The sequence below is a fragment of the Podarcis filfolensis genome (assembly GCF_964270895.1).
Source record: "Podarcis filfolensis genome assembly, chromosome: 4".
In the NCBI taxonomy this organism is placed as follows: domain Eukaryota; kingdom Metazoa; phylum Chordata; class Lepidosauria; order Squamata; family Lacertidae; genus Podarcis; species Podarcis filfolensis.
Window position 1 is genome coordinate 33443754 of NC_139607.1, and position 27427 is coordinate 33471180.

Consider the following 27427-nt stretch of genomic DNA (forward strand, 5'->3'; position numbering starts at 1 on the left):
TGATATTTCAGTTAGTTTTAAAGTATGTTTCTTTTTTCAGTTCACACTTTTTTACCTAGCACAAAGGATGTCAATGGAACATAGCATTATTATTTTTTTTAGGCAACCATGCCAAGCACTTAGCACCTCAAATACTACAAGCACTGTATAATAATAATAAGCTGTAAGAAGTCGGCTAGATAGGTCTTTATGTATATACCGTACTTTCCCGTGTATAAGATGAGGGTTTTTTTAACTATGAAATAATGTTCAAAATTGGGGCTCGTCTTATACACGGTTAGTGAAGAGGGGTGATGGGTGATTGGTTGCAGCCGCGAGCAGGAGGTTGTCAGTGGCGATTGGGTGGGTGATTGGTGTCTTTGGCAAGGGCTTCTTTTGATTGGCTGCTGCTGTGTCCATTGGGTTGTTGATCGGTGGCTGTGGCAAGGTCTGCTGTGGATTGGCTTCTGCTGCGGCAACTGGGCATGCGCTTGGCGATCGGGCAGATGCTTAGTGGCTTTTGTGACGTGTGCAATTGGCAGCGTTTCAGTCCAGTGATTTTTGGCATCTCCCCCCCCCCAAAAAAAGCTCTTCAAGTATGGCCAATCCCCCCAAAAAAGCTGAACAACTTAGGGCAACCCCCCCCCATTTTCTTAAATTGGAGTCCCCCAAAATAGGGGGCGTCTTATACACAGAAAAATACAGTGTATATATAAAAGAGATAAAATGGATATTCTTAAATAATGAATGCTTATCAAAAGATAGGAACTGCTATAAACAGCTTTGGCTTGTGCAAACTGTGGCACAGTGGCTAAGAGAGCAAGGTTTTGAGCAATGTCCTCCTTGGTGGATAGGATAGCAAATGATGTGAGCCTTTCATCTGCCATGGTAGATCATGAATACGTTTCAGTAAGCTTCAGTTTTCAGAAGCTACGCTTGCCGCTGACAACTCGAAATGTCATGAGAAATTATACTGCTATCCAGACGTTTGGGAATACGTAATTTGTTTTGCTATAATGGATTTACTGCGGGCATCTTGCGAATTTTCCAGGAGGTAGCATCTGATGGAGATGGCCCAGCTCAACACAAATATCTGCACCATCTATGTCAGAGCAGTTGCCATTTGTGAGATCCATATAGTGGGTGGTAAGCTTCTCTTCTGATAGCTTTTCAAGCTGTATGAGAATCCCCGTGTGAGATTCGGGCTGCTCAAATCACTCTTCAGCTGAAATATGAGTGTAGAAGAACTGCTTGAAAATTTCTGCTAGACCAATGAAAAAGAATCTACAAGGGATGGGGGTTGGTCAAGTTTTTGGAAATGGTATAGGCGCAATATATTCTGAACAAAAGGCCAAACTAATTGTTAATAATGTGGTGACGGAGGAATTTAAGATAGAGAAAGGGACACGACAAGGTTGCCCAATTTCCCCATTGCTTTTTATATCGGTCCTGGAGGTTCTTTTAAATATGATTAGAAGGGACCAACTGGTTAAGGGTATTCAGGTCGGAGCTAAACAGTACAAATTGAAAGCATTTGCAGATGATCTAGTATTGACATTACAGGAGCCAGAATCTAGTACTAAAAGAGTATTGGAATTGATTCAAGAATTTGGTCAGGTTGCAGGATTTAAGTTGAATAAGTTAAAAACCAAGGTTCTAGAGAAAAATCTAACAGTGATTGAGAGAGAGAGGTTTCAGAAGGAGACAGGCCTAACATTGGTTAAGAAAGTGAAATACCTGGGGGTTAATATGACAGCCAAGAATGTGAATTTATTTAAAGACAACTATGAAAAGTGTTGGATGGAAGTCAAAAAAGATTTAGAAATATGGTCAAATTTGAAGCTTTCATTGCTAGGCCGCATTGCTGTGATAAAAATGAATGTATTGCCAAGAATGTTGTTTTTGTTTCAAACACTGCAAATTTTGGACAAAATGGACTGTTTCAAGAAGTGGCAGAGAGATATTTCTAGATTTGTCTGGCAGGGCAAGAAGCCTAGAATAATATTCAAAATACTAACTGATGCAAAAGAAAGAGGTGGATTTGCCCTGCCAGATCTTAAACTTTACTATGAATCAGCAGCATTTTGCTGGTTGAAAGAATGGCTGCTTCTTGAGAACACAGACATTTTGGACTTAGAAGGTTTCAATAATGTATTTGGGTGGCATGCATATTTGTGGTATGATAAGGTCAAAGCACATAAAGCATTTAAAAACCATATTGTCAGGAAAGCATTGTTCAATGTCTGGACAAGATACAAAGACTTACTTGAAAATAAAACCCCAAGGTGGTTATCACCGATGGAAGCGAAGGCTCAGAAAAAGCTCAATATGGAGGCCAAATGGCCGAAATATTGGGAGATTTTGGAACAAGAAGGAGACAAATTGAAATTGCAGAGCTTTGAGAAACTAAAAGACAAAGTGCGAGATTGGCTTCATTATTTTCAAATAAGGGAGGCTTACAATTTGGACAAGAAAATTGGCTTCCAGGTGGAAAAATCAAAATTGGAAACAGAACTGTTAGACCCCAAAACTAAGATATTATCAAGGATGTATAACTTGCTGTTGAAATGGAATATTCAGGATGAAACGGTGAAATCTGCTATGATAAAATGGGCACAAGATGTCGGACATAACATTATGTTGGCTGACTGGGAACAGTTATGGACCACAGGAATGAAATTTACGGCATGTAATGCCTTAAGAGAGAATATTATGAAAATGATATACAGGTGGTACATGACACCAGTCAAGCTTGCAAAAATCTATCATTTGCCCGATAATAAACGTTGGAAATGTAAAGAAAATGAAGGTACATTCTTTCACCTTTGGTGGACGTGCCCAAGGATTAAGACCTTCTGGGAAATGATCTATAATGAAATGAAAAAGGTATTTAAATATACCTTCCTGAAGAAACCAGAGGCCTTTCTCCTGGGCATGGTCGGCCAATTGGTGCCAAAGAAGGATAGAACTCTCTTTATGTATGCAACAACAGCAGCAAGAATACTCATCGCAAAGTATTGGAAGACACAAGATTTACCCACCCGGGAAGAATGGCAGATGAAGCTGATGGACTATATGGAACTGGCGGAAATGACTGGCAGTATTCAAGACCAGGGAGAAGAGTCGGTAGAAGAAGATTGGAAGAAATTTAAAGATTATCTACAGAAATACTGTAAAATTAAGGAATGTTAGAAGGATGTTGGAATGAAGTTATGAGGTTTTAGCAGTAAAGTTACAAAGGGGTATGTAAAAATGGATTGTTAACAGGTGAGAATGTAAAGTTACAATATATTAAGATAAACTATTAAGATAAAGGAAAAAATGGTAAGGATTTGCTGAAACAACTATTGAACTAGAATACAAAAAAGGGAGGTGTGAGGAGGTCAGGGAAACAAGCAAATGAAAGATAAGACATGGAAGGATTGATTTGTTTTTAATTGGTTTTACTTCTTTGTATTTTGTATTTTTTATTTTTTTATTCTTTTTTGTTTTGTAATTTTTTTTCATTTTTGTGATTTGTTTGAAACTCTAATAAATATTATTATTTTTTTAAAAAAGAAAATTTCTGCTAGACCATTGCACTCATAATCATGAATCTGACCCTCATATTCAAGCTGCCGCATCTTGCAGTACTTATGTGGGGGCTCCTCAAAAGTGGAATTGACATCAAGGACTTCTTTTGCTGTGATAATGACTCTTCCCTATATAATGAGATGAACTCCACACATTTCTTTGTGGGGGAAGGAGCAGTTGTGATGTCCATTGTAAGGCATCGTGTAGTTTCAGTTGCAGTATATACGTGGAACATATCATACCCTGATATCAAGTCCATCAGTTGGCCTGCTAGGCACTGTGCTTCATGGTAAAGACCTGTGTTTGCTTGAGATGACTGCTAGTTCCATCAGAGCATCATAAACTTACTTTGTTTTGATACTAAATAGGCTTCATATTGCCTTTATGACTTTGTCAGTGTCTACTCAGTAGCTTCATAGTGAGGTTGGATTCATGGTCTTTTAGTATCTGCCACCATTGAACAGAGAATAGCACAACAGGTTTGTACATCTAAAATTCCTTCTTCCTTACTGGTGCTCTTATTAATCCTACATTTTCTACTTAGGATTGCCTTTTGCATCCTTCTATTAAAGACTTGGTCTTTAATGAGTTTAAGCAATGTTTCATCTCAGTTGTTTCTCAAGCACATTTCCTTGGAGATGCCATGTTGATAATGGACTCCAAGTACACATCATCTCAGATGCTTCCAGCACTAAGAGCTATCAAACTTGATACATATTACTTAATTTGGAAGGGAGTATATTAAAGTGAAATATCTGATCTTACTTTCTCTCGGATAAAAACTGAAAATTATTGTGTAGAACTTAACTGCATGATAAAAATGTTCAAGACAATATAAATTCTCATTGTGGCAAAACTGGTTGGATGAGTAAAAACCATATTCTTGAACACTACTGCATAATAACTACTTACTACTGTGTGTTCTGGTCAGAGCTCCTTTTCAGCATACAGGCTTCATATTAATCCCTATAAATAAAAGTGGTCCATCTGTTTTGGTCCCTTAAGTATAGCTGGTGAATAAATTGCTGCCCACCCATAGATGGTGTGGCTATATAACCCAGTACACAACTCTGTTAGGGTTATGCTCAAAGAAATGTGTAGTTAAGTAGCCTGCAAACATTCACACCAAGCAGCCACTTGTGAGATTTGTATGCATTAAAGTGAGAATATATTTACTATATCAACATGGGTCTTCATCCAGGGGAAATGTCTGCATTAGAGCCCTTTTACACAAAGCCAGGCCTCAATTACACTTTTTACAATTCGAAACTTGAAACTATTCAAAACTTCAACCCAACAGCAATATGTGTCAGCTACAAAGCTTTGTGGTTGGCTAGCTAGCTTTGTAGTTGGTCAGGGGTAAAGATGGCCAACAAACTTTCCAAGATCATTTGCTGTAAGGTGGAAGTTAGGGATCTACTGCATAAGTGCCTAACAGCTTACAGTATGATTTCATCAGTGGAGAATTGTGGTTCATCAGTGATCAGAGCTGCACTACATTCTTTTAAGGGAATTGTCCAGGTTAGGTAGCAGGCTTTACCTCAAAAAAGGTGAAGTAGACGTGGGGAATCTGCAGCCCATAGGTCAGATTTGGCCTACCGGGATTCTTGATTTGGCTTGTGAGACTGTTTTGCCTCAGCTATGCTCACTGCCTCACATCTGAGGTGTTGGATGGGTAAAGGCATAGTTCAAAGGAACACCTGGGAGCCAATTATTCCTTTAAAAGCTTCAGAGTTTGTTGCCAAATGTAAACACCACTGGGAACAGCTTCACTCAGGAACTGCCAACTGGAGCTAATCCCTATAGACTGCAAGCTACATCGTCAAAGGATGGCTTTAAGGAGGTTTAGACCAATTCATGTCATCACTCCATGCCTTTGAATACCAGTTTCTGGGAATCACGTAGGGAAGGCACTGTAGCACAAAGGTTCTTGATTGTGGGCTTTCCCTAGGCATCCAGCTGGCCAATGTGAAGCATTTTTTCATGTGGAAATTGGAACCTAGCTCTCACCTACTATACCAATTTTTTAATTTTATTAAAAACTGGCACCTGTATACCTGCAGCAGTGTGTATGTACCTTGATCTGCTAATTTCATTTTTCTCAGCACCCTATTTCTTACAGCTATTATGATCACACTTCTATACTTAATAGAGGCAAAGTTGATCTTTTCTCCCTTGTTTTTTATTTGTACTACTGTGGTATTTCAGAGTTGGCGTGCTGCATCAGGCTATCATTTTGTTTTGAGTAATGCCTCTCAATTTGACCATCCCAGGTCAGTTTCATCTCCATGTGTTTGAATTTCAGTTATATGTGCTGTTTTATCAAAAATTAGCTGCAAGTTTTAGTAGTTCTCAGGCCACTTCCTCACTTCACGTTACCTTTGACCCCGTTCTTTCACGCATGGGGGAGTCTCCATTTACACAAGTGACTGAACATGATTCAGCAGCTCAGAAGCATCCATTTCCTTAATGCTTACTAGCAGAGAATGGGAGGCTGTGAAGCTGTGGTCCTGAAAGGTGTTCTACTTCCTGCTGGGCTACTTATGCCATCAGACTGTTCTGACTTGCATTATTATTACTACTAATAATTTATACCCCACCATCTGGCTGGCTCTCCCCAGCCATTCTGAGCGGTGTATAGTGCATATAAAACCATAGCAAAACGTCAAACATTAAAAACCTCCCGATACTATTCTAGCTTCCTCAGAAGTTTCACAATCTCTGCAAACTACACAATAAAAGAACTATGAAGCTGTTCTTGTTTCCATGTGCATTTTAGGATTCTGTACTATTTCAAACACTGCTATTGAGGGCCAAAAGAGGGAATTCTTCAAAGTCCCAGTTTCTTCCCCAAGTAGCCATGCATGAGTGTTCCCTGCCTTAAAGGGTGAGGTTGCCTTCCTCCTCGTCGTCTGCTTGGAGCAAGCATTTCATCTTCCAACTTCTCGGGCGGAGGGACATATAAACTAGACTCGCCATAGGAAAATCCCCCCTGGGTGGCTGAGCCTCGAGAGCAGCGGGCATCCTTGCTTTCATCGTAAAAAGTAAATACTCTTTTAAGATGGGAGGGATGGGGGACGCGCGATGGCAGAGCGCGCTGCTGCTGCAGCAGTCATTGGCACCTAGTCCCTCCTGAGGTTTTTGCGAATTGACAAGGGGGGGGGGGGCTCGGACTGCTCAGGATCACCAAGAGGAAGAAATCTAGTAAGTCGGTGGGGGTTGCAGGTGGCGGAGCAGCAAGCAGCAGCCCCACCGGCCGAGCTCGGGTAAGGAGAGCTGGCACAGGGTGGGAGAAGGATGGGAAGGGAAGGGAAGGGGAAGAGGAGGAGCTTGCGAGGCGGCGGTGGCGGCGGCGGCAGCTCCAGCAGCAAGCAGAAGCGGCAGTGTCAATAATACAATAGGGCTCTTGTGCCGCCGCCTGGCCTGCCAAGAGGGAGACTGCAAGGGCACAGGGCCTGCTCGCCCCTACGAGCGACAGGGGGGACGGCGGGGGGCGCTCGCGGCGACAGGCTTGGCCAAGCGACATGCCGGAGCGCGGGGCCGGTCCGTAGCCACGGAGCGCCCAGGCCGAGGCAGGCGGGAGCGGGAAGGGGAACGGCGCCGCGGCCGAAGAGGAACCGGGGAGGGCGGTGGGCAAGAAGAGGAGGAGGAGATGGACGGCGTGAAGTAGCAGCGGCAGCCTTGGCCCCTGGGCTGGGGAGTCTCGGGGCGCGCAAACGCTGCTGGCGCCGCCCGCTCCAGAGCCACAAGGTGAGTCGTGGGGCGCAGTGCCGCCCGTGGCGCAAGGTTGCCTTGTGGGGTCGGACAAGGGAGAGCGGCGTTTATTTTATTATTTTTAAAAAAACAGGTGGTCTCCTCTCCCGGGGAGGCTTCGGGGCGCTCGCCGGCGCGGCCTAGGTGGGCTGGGGGAGAAAGGGGAGAGGTGGCGGCCCTAGGCCGTGCGTTGTTGGGTGGCGCTTCTTCCCCAGTATTGCCCATCCCCGCCTCCGCGTCGCGCGCGCCCCCTCCTCCGCCTCCTCCTCGGGTGCAGGCGGCGTTTGGCGCCAAGGCCTCGGGGCTCGAGTCACGTTGGCGGGGCGGGAAGGGGGCTGGGCGTGCAAGAGGTGAGCGAGGAAGAGGAGCGGCAGCCCTAGCGCCGCCTCAGGTAGATGTTTCCGCGTCGCGACACGTGGTTGTGCACGCGTGGTTTGTGTATGTGTGGTGACCAGCCATGTGGTCGCGAATGGGCCGGGCCCATAAGTTATCCTTTCTCTCCCCCCCCTGCAAAAAAAAAGAAAACCCTGACTGAGTTGTGGGTGTTTTTTGTCTTCACGTGTTAAGTGATCAGAAGGATTCCATGGTTGTGGGCGTTTTCCAGGCAGTATTTCTCCTCTGTATGTAAAGTGGAACATCCTTTGTTCTGAAAAGTTTCTCTTTATGGCCTGATCTATTGCTGTCTCCAAACTGCACGAGCCTGTGGCAAACAGTTAGTGACCTCACACCTAATGATCTGGGGTGTGCTGCTCAGTCCAGGGCTTTTTTTCCTAGGAAAAAAAAAGGTGCCGGTACTCACCATGAAGTTGTTAAAGTAAGTGCCACGCTTTTTAACAACAAAAAGCACTGAGTAGATCTAAATGTTTTGGAGAAAACATGTTATAGGCTTCACGTGCATAGGCTTTGTATACTGGTGTGGTGCCAAAAATGGCATTGCAATCCTGTGTATGTTTATTGTGGAGGAAGTCCCACTGAACATAATGCATGCTTCCGTAGAATTGCACCTTAACTGGTGGATGTAGTATTTGTAAACTTAGGTCTCAGGTTTTTCTAGCTAAGCCATGGAAGTGTTGTATGCTTGATTGCCTTCTAATACTAGATGCAAATCCTGTAGTGAAGTTCATATTAACTTGTCCAGGAAACTGTTCCAACAGGTGTTGAAGAGACTAGTATTTGTGCGAGCTTAACTTTGGATAAAGCACAACTTGGGGTGGGTTGTCATCCAATCAGTTTTTGTTTTTGTTTTTTAGTTTAATAGAAATTTAAAATGCAAAACCTATCACTCGTTGAACAAATCATCTTTAGTCTGCTTATTTTCATCCCCTATTACAGTATCATCCCAGAACCAACATTTGCAAGAGTGCCTTCACAATTTAAAGTTGCCCCACTAACATGGTTGTAATTCTGTATACACTTTGCTGAGAATAAGCCTCATCAAACTCTGAAATTTCTCAGTAGATATGTATAGGAATGCGCTATAATTAACTAAAGGCATAGTTGATTGAGTAAAGCTTTTCATGGAGAACACAGAAGCTAGCAAGTGACTTTCTGGGCTCAGTTGGTTTTTATATTATTCTTGGTCTTTATAATCCTGCTGGTAATAATTAGATAATACCTACAGCTCACCTAGTGGAGCAGTGTTTGCATTAATTAGCTGCTTGACCTACGGTAAGATTGATCATAATGCTACTCACGTTCTGGTAACCTCCTGTCTGGACTACTTCCATGTCTGCTATGTGAAGCAGCCTTTCAAAATGGTTTGGAAACTGTACTTCAGAATCCTGTCACCAAGCTGCTAACTGGGACCAGGTATTATGATTACATCTCACTTGTGTTGAAATAACTCCACTGGCTTCAGGTCTCTTTCCAAGCTCAATTCAGAATACGGGTGCTTGCTTGGATGGAACCTGACATATTTCTGGACAGTCTTTCTGTACCAGTCTACTTGATCACTGAGGTTGTCATCAGAAGGCTCTTTTTGTGATGCCACCACATTCTGAGGTACGGCAGGTGGTGTTGAAAGAGGATGATTTAAACAGGAGAAATTCCAGCTGGGAGTGGGGATGAGATAGTAGAGCAGCTTAAAATTTCACTTTTGCTGTAGCCTTCCATATTGTGCTCATAACTTTGTCCCATTGACATCAGTGGTTCTTAATTCTGAACAAGTGTCTTCAGGGATGCAAGTGTGGCATGCAGAGACATAAAAACACTTTGGGAAATCAATGTACAGTCGTACCTTTGAAGTCGAACGGAATCTGTTCCGGCAATCCCTTCTACTTCCAAAATGTTCGAAAACCCAAGCACGGCTTCTGATTGGCTGCATGAAGCTCCTACAGCCAATTGGAAGCCCCAGCGGACATTCGGCTTCCAAAAACAGTTCGCAAACCGGAACAGTCACTTCCGGGTTTGTGGTGTTCAGGAGCCAAAACATTTGGGAACTAAGCTGTTCGAAAACCAAGGTACAACTGTATTAAAATTAAATTAAAAATAAGAACACCTTGTTTCAGCCAGCTGAAGGTTTGAGGCCTTTTCTGCCCAACATCACTGGCTACAATTGAACTGGAATTTGATAATGCAGTATAGTAATAGCTTTAAAGATTCCCGTGATAAATTTTCTTTCTTGGAAAGAAAATTGGATTTTCTCCACGTGTTCTCTTCTTCACATTTGTGAAACTTACTGAATTAGAGAAGTGGAATAGGAAGAATGTCTCCAATTGGGCCTAATTTTTTTTTTTCAAATGATGCATGAGGAGAAGGGCCATAGCTTAGCGGTAGAGACATCTGCTTTGAGCGCATAAGGTCTAGGTTCAATTTCTGGCATCTCCTAGTAGGGCTGCAAAAAGGTTGCATGTCTGAAACCTTGGAGAGCCACTGCCAGTCAGTCTAGACAAGCCTGTCTCATTCTTATGTCCCCATATGATGTTGTATTACAGCTCCCATTTTCCATGGCTAGCAGGGCCCAGTGTTCAGGGATGATGGGAGTTGTAGTCCAACAACATCTGGGGACCCAAGGTTGAGAAAGACTGGTATGGAGACAGTACTGAGCTAGATTAACCAATGGTGTGACTCAGTGAAAGGTCTTTATATTTTTCTTTACAGTGGTACCTCTGGTTGCGAATGGGATCCATTTCAGAGCCCAGTTCGCAACCTGAAAGGAACGCAACCCACGTCAGCGCACGCATGGGTCGCGATTTGCCACTTCTGCGCATGCGCGTGATGTCATTTTGCGCACATGCGCAAGCGGCGAAACCCGGAAGTAACCCTTCCGGGTCGCTGCCGGGCGCAACCTGAAAACGCGCAACCTGAAGCAAACGTAACATGAGGTATGACTGTATTTCTATGTATTTCCTGTCTTCTATATTTTCAAAATCAATAGTCTTTTCAAGGGACATAAGTGCTTTACAGCAACAAATATTCTAAGTGTTATTTTAAATCCAGGCTGAAGGTTGGATAGTTAGCTGTAGTTGAAAAACAACTAGACAGCTGACCAGCGGGTTGTTAGGCCTTGTCCAGGGAAGTGGGTTTGGCTTCAGGTTGGTGTTTGCAATTTTCAAGCACTTCGGAAAGATTTTGGGAAACAAAATGCAACTTTGGAGGCAGGAGTTTGCCTCTTTACCATCATCCCTGACCACTGGTCCTGCTAGCTAAGGATGATGGGAGTTGTAGTCCAAAAACAGTTGGAGACCCAAGTTCGGGAAACCCTGTTCTAGGACAACGGTGAACTGTTTTGCTTTTTTTTAATTTCATATGGTAAACAGACTGGCTTAGTTAGTTTCAAATGTAGCAATTCTAAAACATTGCCCTACTTTCTAATGAAATCTGAAAATGAAACAATTACACAATAACAGCATCTTGGAGGAGAGCTGAGAAACAGAATGTGCCTGCTGGATCTTCATTTTTTTATTGAAAGGAGTCAAATGTGCCCCCAGTATTTATGTATGTATGATTGATAATCAATCCACTGCCTCTTACTGTAGTTCATTCTTCCTTCCTCTAACTATTTGATCCTTCTCTTAGGGGGAAAGTGAGCTTTATGTTTCAGTGATCTAATTTCAGTGTTTAAGATGTCGTGGGATGGCACTGGGACATATTGATCATGTAAAAAGAACCCACATGAGTACTTTTCAGGTTATATTTTGATCTAGCAAAAGGAAGTGAAGAAATGTTTCATGTGACTATACAACTAGAACTGACATGAAGGCATAGTGCTTATACATCTTTATTCTACAGGAAGAAAGATGCCTGAAAATACTATAATACCAGAATCAAAGTAACTGATGAGTAATAGTTCAATAAATTTTTCAGGTCTAGGGACATTAGCAACCACAGTAATTAACCATTGAATTCTTTTATTTTTGTTTCCCCAGCAGTTGACAGTTTGCATCAGTTATTTCTAGTATACCACTATAACTCATAATTGGTAGGTTTGGAGGTCAGATCAGGTAGGTCAGAAAATGTGCAAACTGTATAATTCTTGCAATTCACACCAAGGCTGATTGCAAGTTAATTTGTAGTTGGTGTGCATGTGAATTCAGAATCGCTAGGTTGCTATCTCTGCTAATGCTCAGATTGATTGCAGTAACCTTTTACTTGTTAAAGGAAGTGAGAGAATCCCATTTTCAATTCGTAATATATGTGTGCCAAATTATTTTAGTCTTTCAGTAACTATTTGGAATAATATTTCAAAAAAGGGTCATGAGATACATTTTTTTCTGGTAAAAAATTCACATGTCTCTCTTACATACTTCTTGTTTCAGTGTAATCCTTCCTATGCAGGGTTACATGCTCAGAAGCAAACTCGGTTGAGTGCAATGGGACTTACTTATGGATAGCTATGTAAGAAGGGTTCCTCCACCACAACACTTGCTGCTCGACCACTTCCTCCTGCCAACAGCCGCAGCTACTCTTTTGAGAGCTATCCCAACTGTAAAAAAATGAAGAAGGAAAAAAAACCAGGAACAAACAAAACTAGCCAAGAAGGGGGCATAACGATGCATGATGTTGCAGGACACATGATGATGGCAGAATTTGCACATGTTCTGCGATTGCACTTTCCAATACACTTGTGCAAAAATATTACAGGATCTCTTTGGAAAAGTATATTTGGCCAAGATTACACCAATAGTTTCTATAAACGGCGAGACAGTTACAATTTCTAGTGCACTAAGTTCATCCATCCTTAGTTACTTCTCCTAATCCTGGCCCTAATTTTTTTCCTGCTTGTTACACAATTTTTCATTCAAATTGGGAAAAGCTTCATAGTGATTTAGTGTTATTAATGTTATGTGTTGTCCCAAGTTTGAGATCAATCAAAATTCTGTGATAGTTGAAAGATTACTCAACCGATCAGGCTTATTTCAAGAGCTGATGGTACTAAATTTATATATTGCAGTTTATTTCTTTAAGATACTGGTGAAAATGCATACATATTTTTAACTGAAAATGGAAGCAGATGCTTCTTATCTCTTCACAGCCATGTGTGAGACTCATTCACATAGCGTTAAAATGGGGTTTAGTGCTGTATCCAAACACAGCCAGAATGTGTCTCCTCCACAGAATCCATAAACTGCTTTTTGTAGTCCTTAACCTTTGAAGATTTAGGAAACGAACTTCTAAAAAAGGAAAGCCTTCTCTGTTCACAAATGCTGTATTTCAGATTTCCTCTTTTTGGAAAGGTAAGATGTGTATTATATTTGGGGGTTTTGAAGACAATATGTATTGCAGAAGCCCTTTATTCCTATTTTCTAAATTCATTTTCCCAAGCCCTGTCTAACTAATGTGCATTATTATTTGAAATTGGTACAGTTTTTTCCACACACCCTGCCATCATTTGTGCTGGAGTTTTCCACTGCAGTGTTTTTTTTGTTTGTTGGCAGAAAAGCTACCAAATGGATCAGATTGAAAATGACTTTCGTAGAAAGCGAAACTGACAAGAATTAGAGATTATCATTTTGCTGCTGTTGGTCATTCTTCGCCGCTTTTCCCACAGGCAGACACAGGGCAGCTATTCACTGAGGGGGTGTCTCAAATGTGGTAGGGAAGTAAAGAACAGTGCTACTTGCTATAGTCCGGAAGGAAGTTAACACAGAAGCGTTCCTTTCTAGCAAGTGACTGAATGGAAGTGGGTAATGAAAAGACAGAATTATTGTAAGCGGTCATGAGAGGGTTCTTGATTCAACAGAATGCAATAAAAAAGAGATCTCAAAATGAGAAGAAAATGAAAATTTTGGAAAAAATAAAACAAGGGGAGAAGAAGTTAAGAGTTAAACCAAACTCAAAAGAGATTCTAAGAGAGATTAAGTTATATCAGGTGCAATATATGAAATTGATTAATGAAGAAATAGAGTGGAAAATTAAACAAATGAGACAAAAGACTTTTGAGTCAGCTAATAAATGTGGGAAACTATTGGCGTGGCAACTGAAAAAAAGACAGAAGTTAAATACGATCACAAATCTTGAGATCAATGGAAAAAACATACAGAACCCCGAGGAGATTAGAAGGTGCTTTCAGAGATATTTTAAACAACTTTATACGCAAGGGCCGCAGAAAGAAACTGAGATAGACCAATTTTTAAGAACCAATGGATTACAAAAAATATCTTCAGAAAATAAATTAGTATTGAACCAGCAAATTACAGAACAAGAAATTGAAGGTGCCATTCAGAACATGCAACTGGGCAAATCTCCAGGACCGGACGGACTAACCTCCAAATACTACAGAACTTTGAAAGATCTCTTAATTCAACCATTAAAGGAGGTGTGTAATGAGATTTTGGAAGGGAAAAAGGCGCCTGAATCGTGGAAAGAAGCATACATCACATTGATACCCAAGACAGAAGCTGAAAAGACACAACTAAAGAACTACCGTCCCATCTCCCTTTTGAATGTGGATTACAAAATCTTTGCAGACATTTTAGCTAGCAGACTTAAAAAAGTATTAATGGAAGTAATACATAAGGACCAGGCAGGCTTTCTCCCAGGCAGACACCTGTCTGATAATACAAGAAATATAATTGACATTCTGGAGTTGTTGCAAAGGAATATCAACACGAAAGCTGTTTTAGTTTTTATCGATGCGGAGAAAGCCTTTGATAATATCTCTTGGAGTTTTATGAAGAAGAATTTGAAAGGGATGGGAGTGGGTCAGGGGTTCGAAAATGGTATAGGAGCAATATATTCAGAACAAAAAGCGAAATTGATTGTAAACAATGTGGTGACTGAAGATTTTAGGATAGAAAAAGGAACACGTCAGGGCTGCCCTATCTCTCCATTATTATTTATCTCGGTCCTGGAGGTGCTGCTAAACATGATAAGAGGGGACCGATTTGTAAAAGGCATTCAGGTCGGAGCCAAACAATATAAATTGAAAGCCTTTGCAGATGATTTGGTTCTAACTTTACAGGAGCCGGAATCCAGTATGAAAAGAGCTTTGGAATTGATTAAAGAATTTGGTCATGTGGCGGGATTTAGACTAAACAGGGTAAAAACTAAAGTATTAGAGAAGAATTTAACTCCAATGGAAAAGGATAGGTTTCAGAATGAAACAGGTTTAACGGTGGTTAAGAAAGTGAAATACCTAGGGATTAATATGACGGCGAAAAATTTGAACTTATTTAAAGAGAATTATGAGAAATGTTGGGCAGAAGTTAAAAAAGACTTAGAAATCTGGTCTAACTTGAAGCTTTCCTTGTTGGGTCGAATTGCAGCTATAAAAATGAATGTATTGCCTAAAATGCTATTTTTATTTCAATCCTTGCAAATTTTGGACAAGATGGATTGTTTCAAGAAGTGGCAGAGAGACATCTCTAGATTTGTCTGGCAGGGCAAGAAACCTAGAATTAAGTTTAAAATTTTAACTGATGCAAAAGAAAGAGGTGGATTTGCCCTGCCAGACCTTAAATTGTACTATGAATCAGCAGCATTCTGCTGGCTGAAAGACTGGCTGCTTCTTGAAAATACAGACATTTTGGATTTGGAAGGTTTTAATAATGTTTTTGGGTGGCATGCATATCTTTGGTACGACAAGGTTAAAGCTCATAAGGCATTCAAAAACCATATTGTCAGAAAATCTTTGTTTAATGTCTGGATAAGATATAAAGACTTGCTGGAAAGTAAAACCCCAAGGTGGTTGTCACCTATGGAAGCTAAGGCTCAGAAAAAGCTCAATATGGAGGCTAAATGGCCAAAATATTGGGAAATTTTGGAACAAGAAGGTGACAGATTGAAACTGCAGAGTTTTGAAAAATTAAAAGACAAAGTGCGAGATTGGCTTCATTACTATCAAATAAGAGAGGCCTATAATTTGGATAGAAAAATTGGCTTCCAGGTGGATAAATCGAAATTGGAAACAGAACTGTTAGAACCAAAAACTAAGATTTTGTCAAAGATGTATAACTTGCTGTTGAAATGGAACACGCAGGATGAAACGGTCAAATCAGCAATGATTAAATGGGCGCAGGATCTAGGTCATAATATTATGTTTGCTGATTGGGAGCAGTTGTGGACCACCGGTATGAAATTTACGGCATGTATTGCCTTAAAGGAGAACATTATGAAAATGATTTACAGGTGGTACATGACCCCAGTCAAGCTTGCTAAAATCTATCACCTGCCTGACAATAAATGTTGGAAATGTAAAGAAGCTGAGGGAACATTCTTTCACCTCTGGTGGACTTGCCCAAGAGTTAAGGCTTACTGGGAAATGATATATAATGAACTTAAGAAAGTACTTAAAAGTACCTTCCCCAAGAAACCAGAGGCCTTTCTCTTGGGCATAGTTGGCCAATGGGTGCCAAAGAAAGATAGAACATTCTTTATGTATGCAACAACAGCAGCAAGAATACTTTTAGCTAAATATTGGAAGATACAGGATCTACCCACCGTGGAGGAATGGCAGACGCAAGTGATAGACTACATGGAGATGGCTGAAATGACTGGCAGAATCCGTGACCAGGGAGAAGAATCGATGGAACAGGACTGGAAAAAGTTTAAGGACTATCTACAAAAATACTGTAAAATCTTTGAGTGTCAATAGGATGTGGGAAGTAAAATTAACAGGGTTTGTGTGACCTTGGCCAAAGGTGTGTGAAAAGAAGAATCTAAGAAAAAAAAGGATAAGGGGTTATGAATAGAACAATATTATGTCATATTTTATAAGATGAGGTATGGATTAAAAAAAAATGGAAAATGGGGACATAATAATTAGAATATAACATTAAGTATGGTTGAAACAAGGTTTTGAATTTGCTGAATCTGATTGGAGTAAAATGGAACACAAAAAAGGGGGATGTGAGGAGGTCAAGACAGAGGGGCATGGAACTTTATAAATTTAAGAAAGAGTGTTTTTCTTTTTTCTGTTTTTTATTTTTCTTCTTTTATTTTTTTTTCCTTTTTCTGTCATATATTGTTGTTTTTCTTGAGCTTTATGTATGGAAATGATACTTTTTGAAATGATGAATTCTTTGTTTTCTAAAACTTTAATAAATATGTATTTAAAAAAAAAAAAAGAAAAGACAGAATTATTGTAAAGGGAAATGTAAACATTGTCAAGTATTTAAGCAACGAAGCAGAAACAATTTCGGTAAATAATATATAGAGAGATGAGCTATTAACTTGAATTCTTTAGCAGCAAATTAGTGCATTCTGGAAACAGAATAAAATGGATACTCTTGATGGATACTGCAGGTTGGTTTACTTGTGCCTGTTGCAGTTCTGAAACATAGCAAGCAGGGTGTGGGTGTGTAAAAAACATTCGCGAGTCTTGTTCAATCAAACTGTAGGCTTAAATACTTGGAAGTTACGGATTGGCATCTGTAACTCTTGTTGGCATGAGCACAAATTGAAGAAATAATTCTTTTTTACAAATTGCAGAATGATCTGAAATTCTGAGTGGCAGTTCTAGAAGCCCAGTGAATTTTAAGGAGAGGGGGTGCTATTTTCCCACAAAATCAGATGAACATTTCATATTGGATAAATGAAGTTTTAGAATTTCCTACCAGATTGCCTACCACCTTGATAAGCATCCATTGTTTTTAACTGGTTAATTACTTTGCATGGTGGTTTCTGGCCCACAATGGAGAGCTTCAGGGTGAGTCCTTGTTCTTTCGCCCTTCAGCTCATTCCAGAGGTTTGTGCCTTCAATCAAACTGCAGGCCTAAATACTTGGGAGCGGGGGATGTAATACACAAAACCTACCAATTGCTTACATTTCATGTCTTTAAAAATATTTAAATAAAAAAACCATCTATTTCCGTAGTCCTAAAAATGGCAAAATAGTTCTTTAAATTTGCTGTGTAAATGTAATATTATAGTGTGCCAATCTTGGTTCTACATTTTCTTATGAATTTTGGATGTTCAATTTACCTTGTGTCTAAATGGCCCTCACATTATAGTTAATATCTTCCACAAGGTACTGAAATTAATGAAAAACAATTTTAGCTATTAGATTTCCAGTTTAGCATTATTATGCTGATGTTTAAAATGCACATTTCACACAGTCGATAATTTAATTTGAGACTGTACTAAAGTCCTCACAATCAATATGTGCATTGAGGAAACAAGCAGAAAGAAAGTTAGAAAAGTATTTTACAACCTGTTAGTAAGTTTTGCCAAATACAGTACTAAATCCATAGATGGTAAATCTACTGCAGCATTCTCATTCAATTTCATTTCAATATTTGTATCCCAATTTTTCTTCATTTTTGGTTGAAACGAAGCATCTCATACATGTTAAGTGATTTTGAGTGTAGAAATAGATAATCCAAAGTGGATTCATTTGGTCAGACTGTGTGGATATTATATTATCGTTGTGTTTCGTAACTGCAGTTCTAAAAGCGCACAAGTTCCCCCAACTTTTGAGGATCAGATTTGTAATCATTTATATTTATCATAGTTTGGGTATACACTCCATTCAGTTATGCCCAGTGTTGTGGTGCAGATCTTTTGAATGGGAATTATTTTACTATGGTAAAATTCTGTACACTTATTCGGTGAGGCTAAGAATATTGTTGTGAATGAAAATATTAACTCACTTGTTTGTTGCCTCATAGCAAAATCAGTCATGCTTATTTGGCCAACTTAGTTCTTTTTCTTATGGTTTGTGCCAGTACCTCTGCATATACAGCAGTAGCTCATTTTTCAAACGTCTCCACTTACGAACGTTTTGGTTTTCGAATGCCATAAACCCGGAAGTAAATGCTTTGGTTTTTGAACACACCTCGGAAGGTGAACAGGAAATGTGGCTTCTGTTTTGAGTTTTGGGTTTTCGAACTTTTCGTAACTTGAACGCTCTTCTGGAACGGATTATGTTCAAAAACCGAGGCACCACTGTAGATATTTTCTAAACCCATAGGAGTACTTTGGATCTAGGAGGTGTATGTATTGTACACTCTTATCACAATGGGAAAGGTTCCCAGAAGGCAGAAAATGACTTCCTTAAAGGATTCAGTGACATTTAGTTTACCTCAGGAGCTATGTCAATAGGTAAACTACATATACTAATTATGGAGCATTATTTAAGCAGTTCTCCTTTATATTAGAAAAAATCTGTTTATCTATAATAAATTTTTGTATTAACACATTATTATATCAGATCATGACTAGGGTTGTGAATAGAGTGAAGCATGTCCCAAGATTCTTATTTTTAAAAATGTTGGCTATATGCTTTATTTTTCTGCCAAGGCCTTCCCAAATCAGTCTATTTTATTTCTGCAGCTTTTAATTCTTGTTGGCTTCATGTTTCTAACATGTATTTTGTGGTTGTACTATGTTTCATATTCTTTCCTTTTCTTTTTACACCACTTGAGTATTTTTTAATGTAGAATATGGATATATAAGCCATATTTAAAACTATATTTCTACTAAATATGCCCTCAACTGAGATTCGTTTTTGTTACAAACAAGTAGCTAAGCTGTTGTTAAACTTGAGAATTTGGTTATTTTAATCTCTTACACACTTTGGGGGCTTTGATTAATTCAGTTTTTGTTGGATTTTACATTTCTACTGCGCTGCTGCCTTAACTGAGCTTATAGATGCCAAGGAGTGGAACTTGATAATCAGTGTGCTAGGAGGTTTAATTGAGTTTCCAGCTACGATGCCTCTGAAGTGTGCTAGAGTTAAATGAAGGAAGAACTTCTTTTATAAATATATGGAGAAATGTTTGCTTATGCAGAGGTGAGTTAAGGTGAATTCTTTTACATCATTTAACATTGCAATCTTATGCAAGTAGCACCAGGGTCTGGGGGCAGTTTTGGCTTTTTTCATTTTAAAATAAATGCAGCCATGTTTTTAATTTGTCTAGCACACTCTTTAGAATAACCGCTTTAACATAAATTATAAACCACTGCACATTGGCTGCATTCTATATTAATACAAGGATAAGTGTGAAAACAGGGAAGAATCGTGTCTTGGTTATTAAATATTTAATGACGTGTTTGGGAGTACTGCCCCAATTATCAAAAGATGACTAAATGGAAATGGATCCCCTAAAGGGACTGGAAAGGCATGATGAACTCTAGGTCATGCCCCTGAAAGTGTATAGTTGAAAACCATCCCCCAATTTTAGAGGATTAAAATAAAAATAAAAATCCCCAGAGTCAGAACTACTCAGAACAATTAAAAATAGTGGCTAACTCTGTGCATGTTTTTATAGACACATCTGTCAAATAAAAGAAATGTAGTGATCAGAAATACAACTTGCTTTTCTAAAACCAGCAGCTGTGAAGTTCATTTTGTTGAACTGAATGCTCAGAAAATTGGAAACTTTACAAGGTTTTGCTTTTGAAAAATCCCCTTTTTGAAGGAAATACCCTTTCTTTCCTGTGCCGTCTCAGTTACTACTTTAGCTGATAAAAGCACATGCCTGTATACAAAGTAGAGTGAGTGAGTGTGTATACACACACACAAACACACAGTATATAAACACTTAAAATTTTGTAGAAGGCAATTGTGAATCTCTCACTCTTATTATTGTAATGTGGAATGAGTACCTGTGGGTCATACCTACGGTGAGATCCATGCCTTGTAGGGATACAGATATTCTCATAGGTGAGATGCCACACGTTGCAGTGGAAATGGGGGAAATCAGCAATATAACTTCTTATCTCAGTTCTGTGTAATTTAAGAACAGACCTTCAAGTTGCAGTTTCAAATACCAGCTACCGTTTTCAAATTTGGAGTGTGCTGGGGAAAAGAAAAAACTGCAGTGGCAACACCTACGGCTTAGTTGGGTTTCTTTAACAGGCTGGTGCCTCTCCAGGCAGTAGCCAAGGGCAGACAGCTCTCTTAGTGTTGTATCCACTGCTGGCCCCACTCATGGCAAATCCATTGAAGTCAGTTAACATGGCAAACGTTGGTGCATTACTATCAATGAGTCTACTCTTGAGTAGAACTGCAGTTCTTAGCAGGCAGAAGGAACGTCACAGCAAGTGGCTCAACATGGCCCAAGACAATGTCGCCAAAGCAGAGTGTTCTGATGAGTAAAATCTCATAGGGTGGGAGATGGGGTAAAAAATAATGGCAGATAAAGAGGGAAGGACAATAGACGATAGAGAGCAAAATAGCAGCGTGGATGAGATCAGCCTGTTAGCCAGGTATCATTGGAGAAACAGAAAACTGATTAAGTAGGCTTGCTTCAGTCTTGTGCTATAACAGGCTTCCTCAAACTTGGCCCTCCAGGTGTTTTTGGCCTACAACTCCCATGATCCATAGCTAGCAGGACCAGTGGTCGGGGATGATGGGAATTGTAGTCTCAAAACATCTGGAGGGCCAAGTTTGAGGAAGCCTGTGCTGTAAGGTGACAAGCCTATAAGGGTCTGGGGACCAAAAGTCACAGGGCTTCCCCAGATGTTCATTTTATAGTGCATGAATGAAGATATGTGCTCATGATGGTATCTGGGCAGTTATATGTGATCCCACTTTTGATAAGTGTTTGTGCCTGCAGAAGTTTCAAGGCAGACATGCTGCTTCCTTTCAGATCTGTGCAATCTGTGTAGCTTGAGGCTGAAATCCCTTAACTTCTCATACCATAAATCTTCTGGGTTTTATTTCCCCCTGCTTTTGTTGTGCTGTAGCGCAAGAGTGCCCCTCCGGATGACAGTAATGTGCTAAAACTGGGGGAGCATCACAGAACAACTAATAAAGCAGAATTATGTGTGGACGGTTCAGTATAAAAATGCATTATTACTGCATCAAGGTCATGTTGCAAAATACAGCTGCAAAAAAAAATAATCATCTCCATTCTGGAGGGGCCCATGCTCTCCTTTCTCTGAGGCCTCCTTGGTATTCCTGTACTCCTAGAAAGAAGGAAAATTGCTAGAGGGCTGGCTTGAATTTAAATAGCTGGAGCGCTGGCAGGAAGTCTTTATTGTAAACAGCCATGCAATATGCGGGGATGTATATAAATGTCTTTAATAAATAAAAATAAGCCGTGACCATTTTTAGTACAAGTCCTGTATTCACAGCAGGGCTGGGCATTCACTGTAACAGTCATAGGTGAATCATTGCACCATAAGACAACTCAACAAGTATGCAACATCTGCTGTAATATGTGATTTAACTTTAAGGATTTGCTATGTGAATGCATTGCTTGCTTTGCTTTAATCTCATAGTCACGGACAGAGAAAATTGGTATGGTAATATCTGCTCTGCAGTTGGAATTAGTTTGCCATAGCTGCCCCTTGCAACAGTAGAATCCTAGGTTCTAGAAGGAGGCTGGGGATCTCCAATGGAATTCTTATCACCCTCACAAAACTATAGTTTCAAGATTCCCTGGAGGAAGTTATGGCAGTTAAACTGGCTTTTGTTTGTGGTTCAGATGCAGCTTTATGATACCTCCAGCTCGTCTTTCAGACTTGGGTGTCCCATAATGTATGTTCTTGGATGTCTTCATAATCTGCCCATTTCCTTTAGTATCTTTCGGCCTTTGTAGAAACAGATATATCCATGTAAATCTTCATAAAGAAATTTTCCTGCAAGGATGCTTTTTCCAGAGAATCAATCTTTCTTTTGCCTTGTCCTGCCACGTTCCTCCCAGTGCTCTCATTTAACACCAAAGACCAAATGGTGTGTATTCCTGATTAGTGTTCAGCTCTGTGGAGTGCTTCAGTCATCAAGCTGAAGTGGGTCTGAACCTTAATTATTCCTTAATTATGCCTCTAGAGGAAGGTTTCTAGCCATCTATGCTGAGAGGGTGAGCAAATGCAGCAGCCTTATTTTAACTGTAGATAACACATCCCTTCAACACAGAGATTGAGACATAATCCCAGATCATGATTTATGATGCGCTTAGTTAATATTTTTAAGGGACGCGGGTGGCGCTGTGGTCTAAACCACTGAGCCTCTTGGGCTTGCCCATCAGAAGGCCGGTGGTTTGAATCCCCGCAATGGGGTGAGCTCCCGTTTCTCTGTCCCAGCTCCTGCCAACCTAGCAGTTTGAAAGCACACCAGTGCAAGTAGATAAATAGGTACCACTGCTGCAGGACGGTAAACAGTGTTTATGTGTGCATTGGTTTCCATCACAGTGTCCTGTTGTGGCAGAAGCGGTTTAGTCATGCTGGCCACTTGACCCGGAAAGCTGTCTGTGGACAAATGCCCGCTCCCTTGGCCTGAAGCAAGATGAGCGCCACAACCCCAAGTCACCTTTGACTGGACTTAACTATCCAGGGGTCCTTTACCTTTTTTTACCTTCTGTTAATACTTAGTTATTTATTAAATTTATATCCTGCCTTTCCACCCAAACGAGACTACGAATTAAGTTCTTAACCTGAGGTACCACTGTATATATAAAAAGGTTTACCTTTTTCAGATACAGTGGCACCTCAGGTTAAGTACTTAATTCGTTCCGGAGGTCTGTTCTTAACCTGAAACTGTTCTTAATCTGAAGCACCTCTTTAGCTAATGGGGCCTCCTGCCTCCGCCACGCCGCTGGAGCACAATTTCTGTTCTCATCCTGAAGCAAAGTTCTTAACCTGAAGCACTATTTCTGGGTTAGCGGAGTCTGTAACCTGAAGCGTATGTAACCTGAGGTACCACTGTAGTATAAAACTTAAAAAGAGATCATTCAGAGCCATCTTAGATGCTACCCGTGTGTGTGTGTGTGTGAGAGAGAGAGAGAGAGAGAGAGAATGGTTTTTGTGGAAATTTATTCAATGCCTTGTTAGTTAATGTTGCAGAATTGGAGCTGAATCTTTTTAACGTATATGTGTTTGTCTCTGCCCCCCCCCCCCCGAATCCTCATAATGGTTTGACATTGGAAACGCAAAGGAACTTTTGAATAAAATCAAAATGGGATTTCAAATGGTCAGGATTAATGCACTACATTAAAAGATCATGCAGCAGCCATGTGGAAAAAGGTTCTGTAAATAACTCATCTCATTAATAACATTTTACAGTAGGAATTACATTTTGAATTATTATACTGCTGAAACTATTATTTCAATACTGTGAGTTGGTTGTATGCCATATTAAGAGGTGCAGTCTGTTTTTATTTTTTTCTCTCCCTGACATTTAGGTATGGTTGGGAATGCTTTATGAAACATAATTTTGAGGGACTCTGTAAATAGTCTGAAAGTGACCATTTACAGGAGCGGGTGTGGATCAATTCAGTCCTTTGGACGGGGGGAGGGTGACCTCTGAGAACCTCGTGTAATAACACAAAAAGTATAATCAATATTCAGAAAGAAATGTAAGCTGCTTGCTTTGTGGTGTTTGTTCTGCCTCTGCTATTTTGGGCTGCTGGTTGCCAAGTCTATATTTAGAATCTTTTCACAGTGTATGGTAGTTTACTACCAGCATATGAGTGTCTGCCTTGCTGAATATAGGTCATAATTTAAATAATCAAGGGTAAGATTTAAGAGTTGGGGAAAATGATAGGATTTCTGCCACCTCCACCATATTAAGAAAAAGTGGTGAGAATGGATGGGGAAGGGAGGCGTTATAGTTCAGCCAGCCACTATCAGATGGAAGATGGCGAGCAAGGAGATCTGGATAGAAGACCTGGCATTTTTTGTGTATAGGAAGAAAGCGGAGGCTATCCTAAATCAAGATGATAGATAGTAGTGTGGATGTTTATTCTTATTATTTGTGTATTTATACCCTGCATTTTTCTCTGATGGGACTCGTAGCAGCTTACAACAAAAACAAGAACCACTAAAAGCAGAAAAGCCAATCATTAAAATACAATTATGCATTGGGAGCATTAAAACTATATAAAATCTGTTTAAAACATACCAACAAGTACCAAAAAACAACAAAGGATGGCACCTGTCCTATACAGCGGTACCTCTGGTTACGAACTTAATTCGTTCTGGAAGTCCCTTCTTAACCTGAAACCGTTCTTAACCTGAGGTACCACTTTAGCTAATGGGGCTCCTGCCGCCTCCACGCAATTTCTGTTCTCATCCTGAGGTAAAGTTCTTAACCCGAGGTACTACTTCCAGGTTAGCGGAGTCTGTAACCTGAGGTGTTTGTAACCCAAGGTACCACTGTAATCGAAAGCAGACAATCCCCCAAAGCCTGCTGGAAGAAGAAAGCCTTCACCCGCCACTTGTTGTAATTCTATATTGAATACCTTTTACTGCTTGAAACCAATGGCATAGGCAGAGGGGGAAAGTGTTGTCAAAGATTAATGCCACATCCTTGTTTCTTCCAAACCACTGGTATAACTAGTCAACACTCAAAAGCAAGATTAGGTTCAGCAGATACCACTGAGGATGGATTCTGATTTTGTACTGATTTCATTTCACCCAGGCAGGTAGATGCAGGTATCCATTGGCAGGAGAACTAAGCTGGGTTTAGATTTGTGAACACCTTTCCTGCTGGTATCCTATGACATGTATTGATCAGCTAAGCAAGTCTGCCTGGATGGAAGATATAAGCACAGGGACAAACAGTAGAATGTTTTTTAAGTTGCATAGTAATGACCTTTGTGATTCATGTGGTTCATGTGGTGGCATTGCTTTTGCCATTATGGCCGTGTGGGGTAGTGAACCCATAATGAAGCGGGCCACACGCTGCTACTATAACATCTAAAGGGCACTCCAGTAGTTACGATAATTTGTATATAGAAGTTATAAACACTAAACTTTCTTTAGTGTTTGACTTTCTTGCTGAAGATTGAATGCTCAGTTATACCCTCCCCCTTTAAATGCCCTGAATCCTTCTCTCTATTAATCTAGTCGCAGGCTGACTTTGCTTGATACACATCTTTAATCAGCACATTGAGGTTCAGTGGATCACTCAGTACTGCTTGTTTATTACAATAAGTAGCTTGTGATCTGACACTATATGCTGGAAAGCTCCCTTTGGAAAATCCTTTTTTTCTTCTTTTTTTTGTACAATTCCTCCAGGCAGCATTAATTTGTGTATGGTTTTGTGTGTGTTTTCACGGCATGTGATGGATTTAACCAACTATATCTTTTCTCTCCTCTCTTTCTAGGATGCGTCAGGATGAAACGCCACAGGCATCTAAGCAGCAGTGACAGTTCAGACAATGAAAGTAAGTAGTGTGATCTAGTCTTCCTTTGATCTGTCACTGTTTCCTGTGGTTTCCTCCTCTGGTTTGAGGGCAAACGGTTGCACTTTTTTATGGCTTTTCTTTTTTTATTTCTCGTCTGATTTCATTTTCTCTTGCTCATTGTGGTATTCAGTTTTATCAGAGAGGGCTTGGGGAAACTTGAGAAACCCAACGCTGGGTAGAATAATGTGGTTGTTTAGCAACAATCTTTATTTAGAATGTAAAAGGTGCATAATTCTGCCTGAAGAGAGAGCTAGTATTTATTGTGAGGCCTCTGTTTTCTAAACTGATAATGTGCTAGCTGCCCTCCTCTATGTGAGAATCTTTGAGGATTGTGGCAGGCTTTTCATGCTTTGGGATGAATGCCAAGTGAAATATTTTGTGTCTGTAGAGCCTTAAAAAGGTTACCACTTCAGTTACCACTCCCAACAGGCCTTTTTTCAGTGCTACTTACAATTCCTTTCCACATGTGAGCGTTAGGTTCACAAAGTTTAGTTCACAAAGTAGCTTTCAAACATGGTGACCTGGGTATCCCTGGGTAAATATTGGGATATGTACCTTTTAAATCTCTGGTTTCAAAACAACTCTTAGAAACAACTTCTCCTTTGAGAAGAAAGTATATAAAGGGTGGCATTGTGTATACAATTGTTATGTATTGTTAATGTGAAAACACAGCAGACTGAATGGCCTCTGGCCCCTTCAGCAGCCTCAGTTTTTGTAGCTGGAGTCAATCAGTCAGGGCTCTTCCCTCCCCGGCCAGGGGGAAAGAGGCTAGCCAGGGAGGAAGCAGAGGTCTTGCAGGACTCGCAGCCAAGATGGTCCAATTCTGTCCTCCTGTTCCTGTTTCCTCTTTAACCTTTTTACCTTGCTTTTATTTCAATACTGTTTGCTTCTAGGATATAAAACTGTTCTCTCCTCCATATTCATTTGCTCATCTAATTGTCAGTAGACGAAACCATCCTACGGTTTGTTAATAATCAGTTTTCAGAAGGTATCTCAGAATTCAGAACATTCCATAACTCCTCCTTGGAGTGGATCATGCCAGCTTGTTGGCTGTCATGAGTCATTCAGAGGCCTTTGTGTTTCTTTATAGTACTCAGCTGCTCACCTGCATCCATATAACACAGGCAACTTTTATTTTTTATTTATGATTTTCAGTTTTATACATTTCCATAAGTTTACAATCATTTTAGCATTTCAAAACTCGACTTTCTTCTCCCTCTTTCTGCGGTTCCTTAAATTTGTTTTTTATATTTTCTGCATATCCAAATTAACTTAATTTACTCATTTATTCATCTGCTTTAAATGTATATTAAAAACTACAAGTTATTACAGTAATCCTGCCAATATTCTTCTCTGTTTACACTTTATTTATAAATAGTCAATAAACCATTTCCATTCTTTTATAAAAAGTTTGTTATCTTGATTTCTTATTTTTCCGGAAAGTTTTGCCACTTCTGCATATTCCGTAAGTTTTTGTATACATTCTTCTTTCGCTGGGACGTCTTCTTCTTTCCATTTTTGGGCAAGTAACATTCTTGCCACTGTGGTTGCATACATGGAATAAATTTCTATACAGTTGGGTAGTCAGGAGCAACTTGTTTTGTCCC

At 40.1% G+C, this 27427-nt stretch overlaps 1 protein-coding gene across 4 annotated transcripts in view; it reads left to right on the forward strand.

Annotated features, from left to right (window-relative positions):
• The first annotated feature begins 6797 nt into the window (after window positions 1-6797).
• The window catches only part of JADE3 (jade family PHD finger 3), a 38371-nt gene continuing 17741 nt past the window's right edge, over window positions 6798-27427 (forward strand). Inside the window, exons 1-2 of one of the 4 annotated variants that reach the window (XM_083610622.1) lie at window positions 6798-6818; window positions 25740-25799. In XM_083610622.1, the coding sequence (XP_083466748.1) occupies window positions 25751-25799 (49 nt within the window). In that variant the 5' untranslated portion in view covers window positions 6798-6818; window positions 25740-25750. Of the gene's footprint in view, window positions 6819-6865; window positions 7303-7642; window positions 7697-22082; window positions 22172-25739; window positions 25800-27427 lie in introns of those variants that run through there. The other 3 variants (XM_083610619.1, XM_083610621.1, XM_083610620.1) reach the window with 3 other exon arrangements.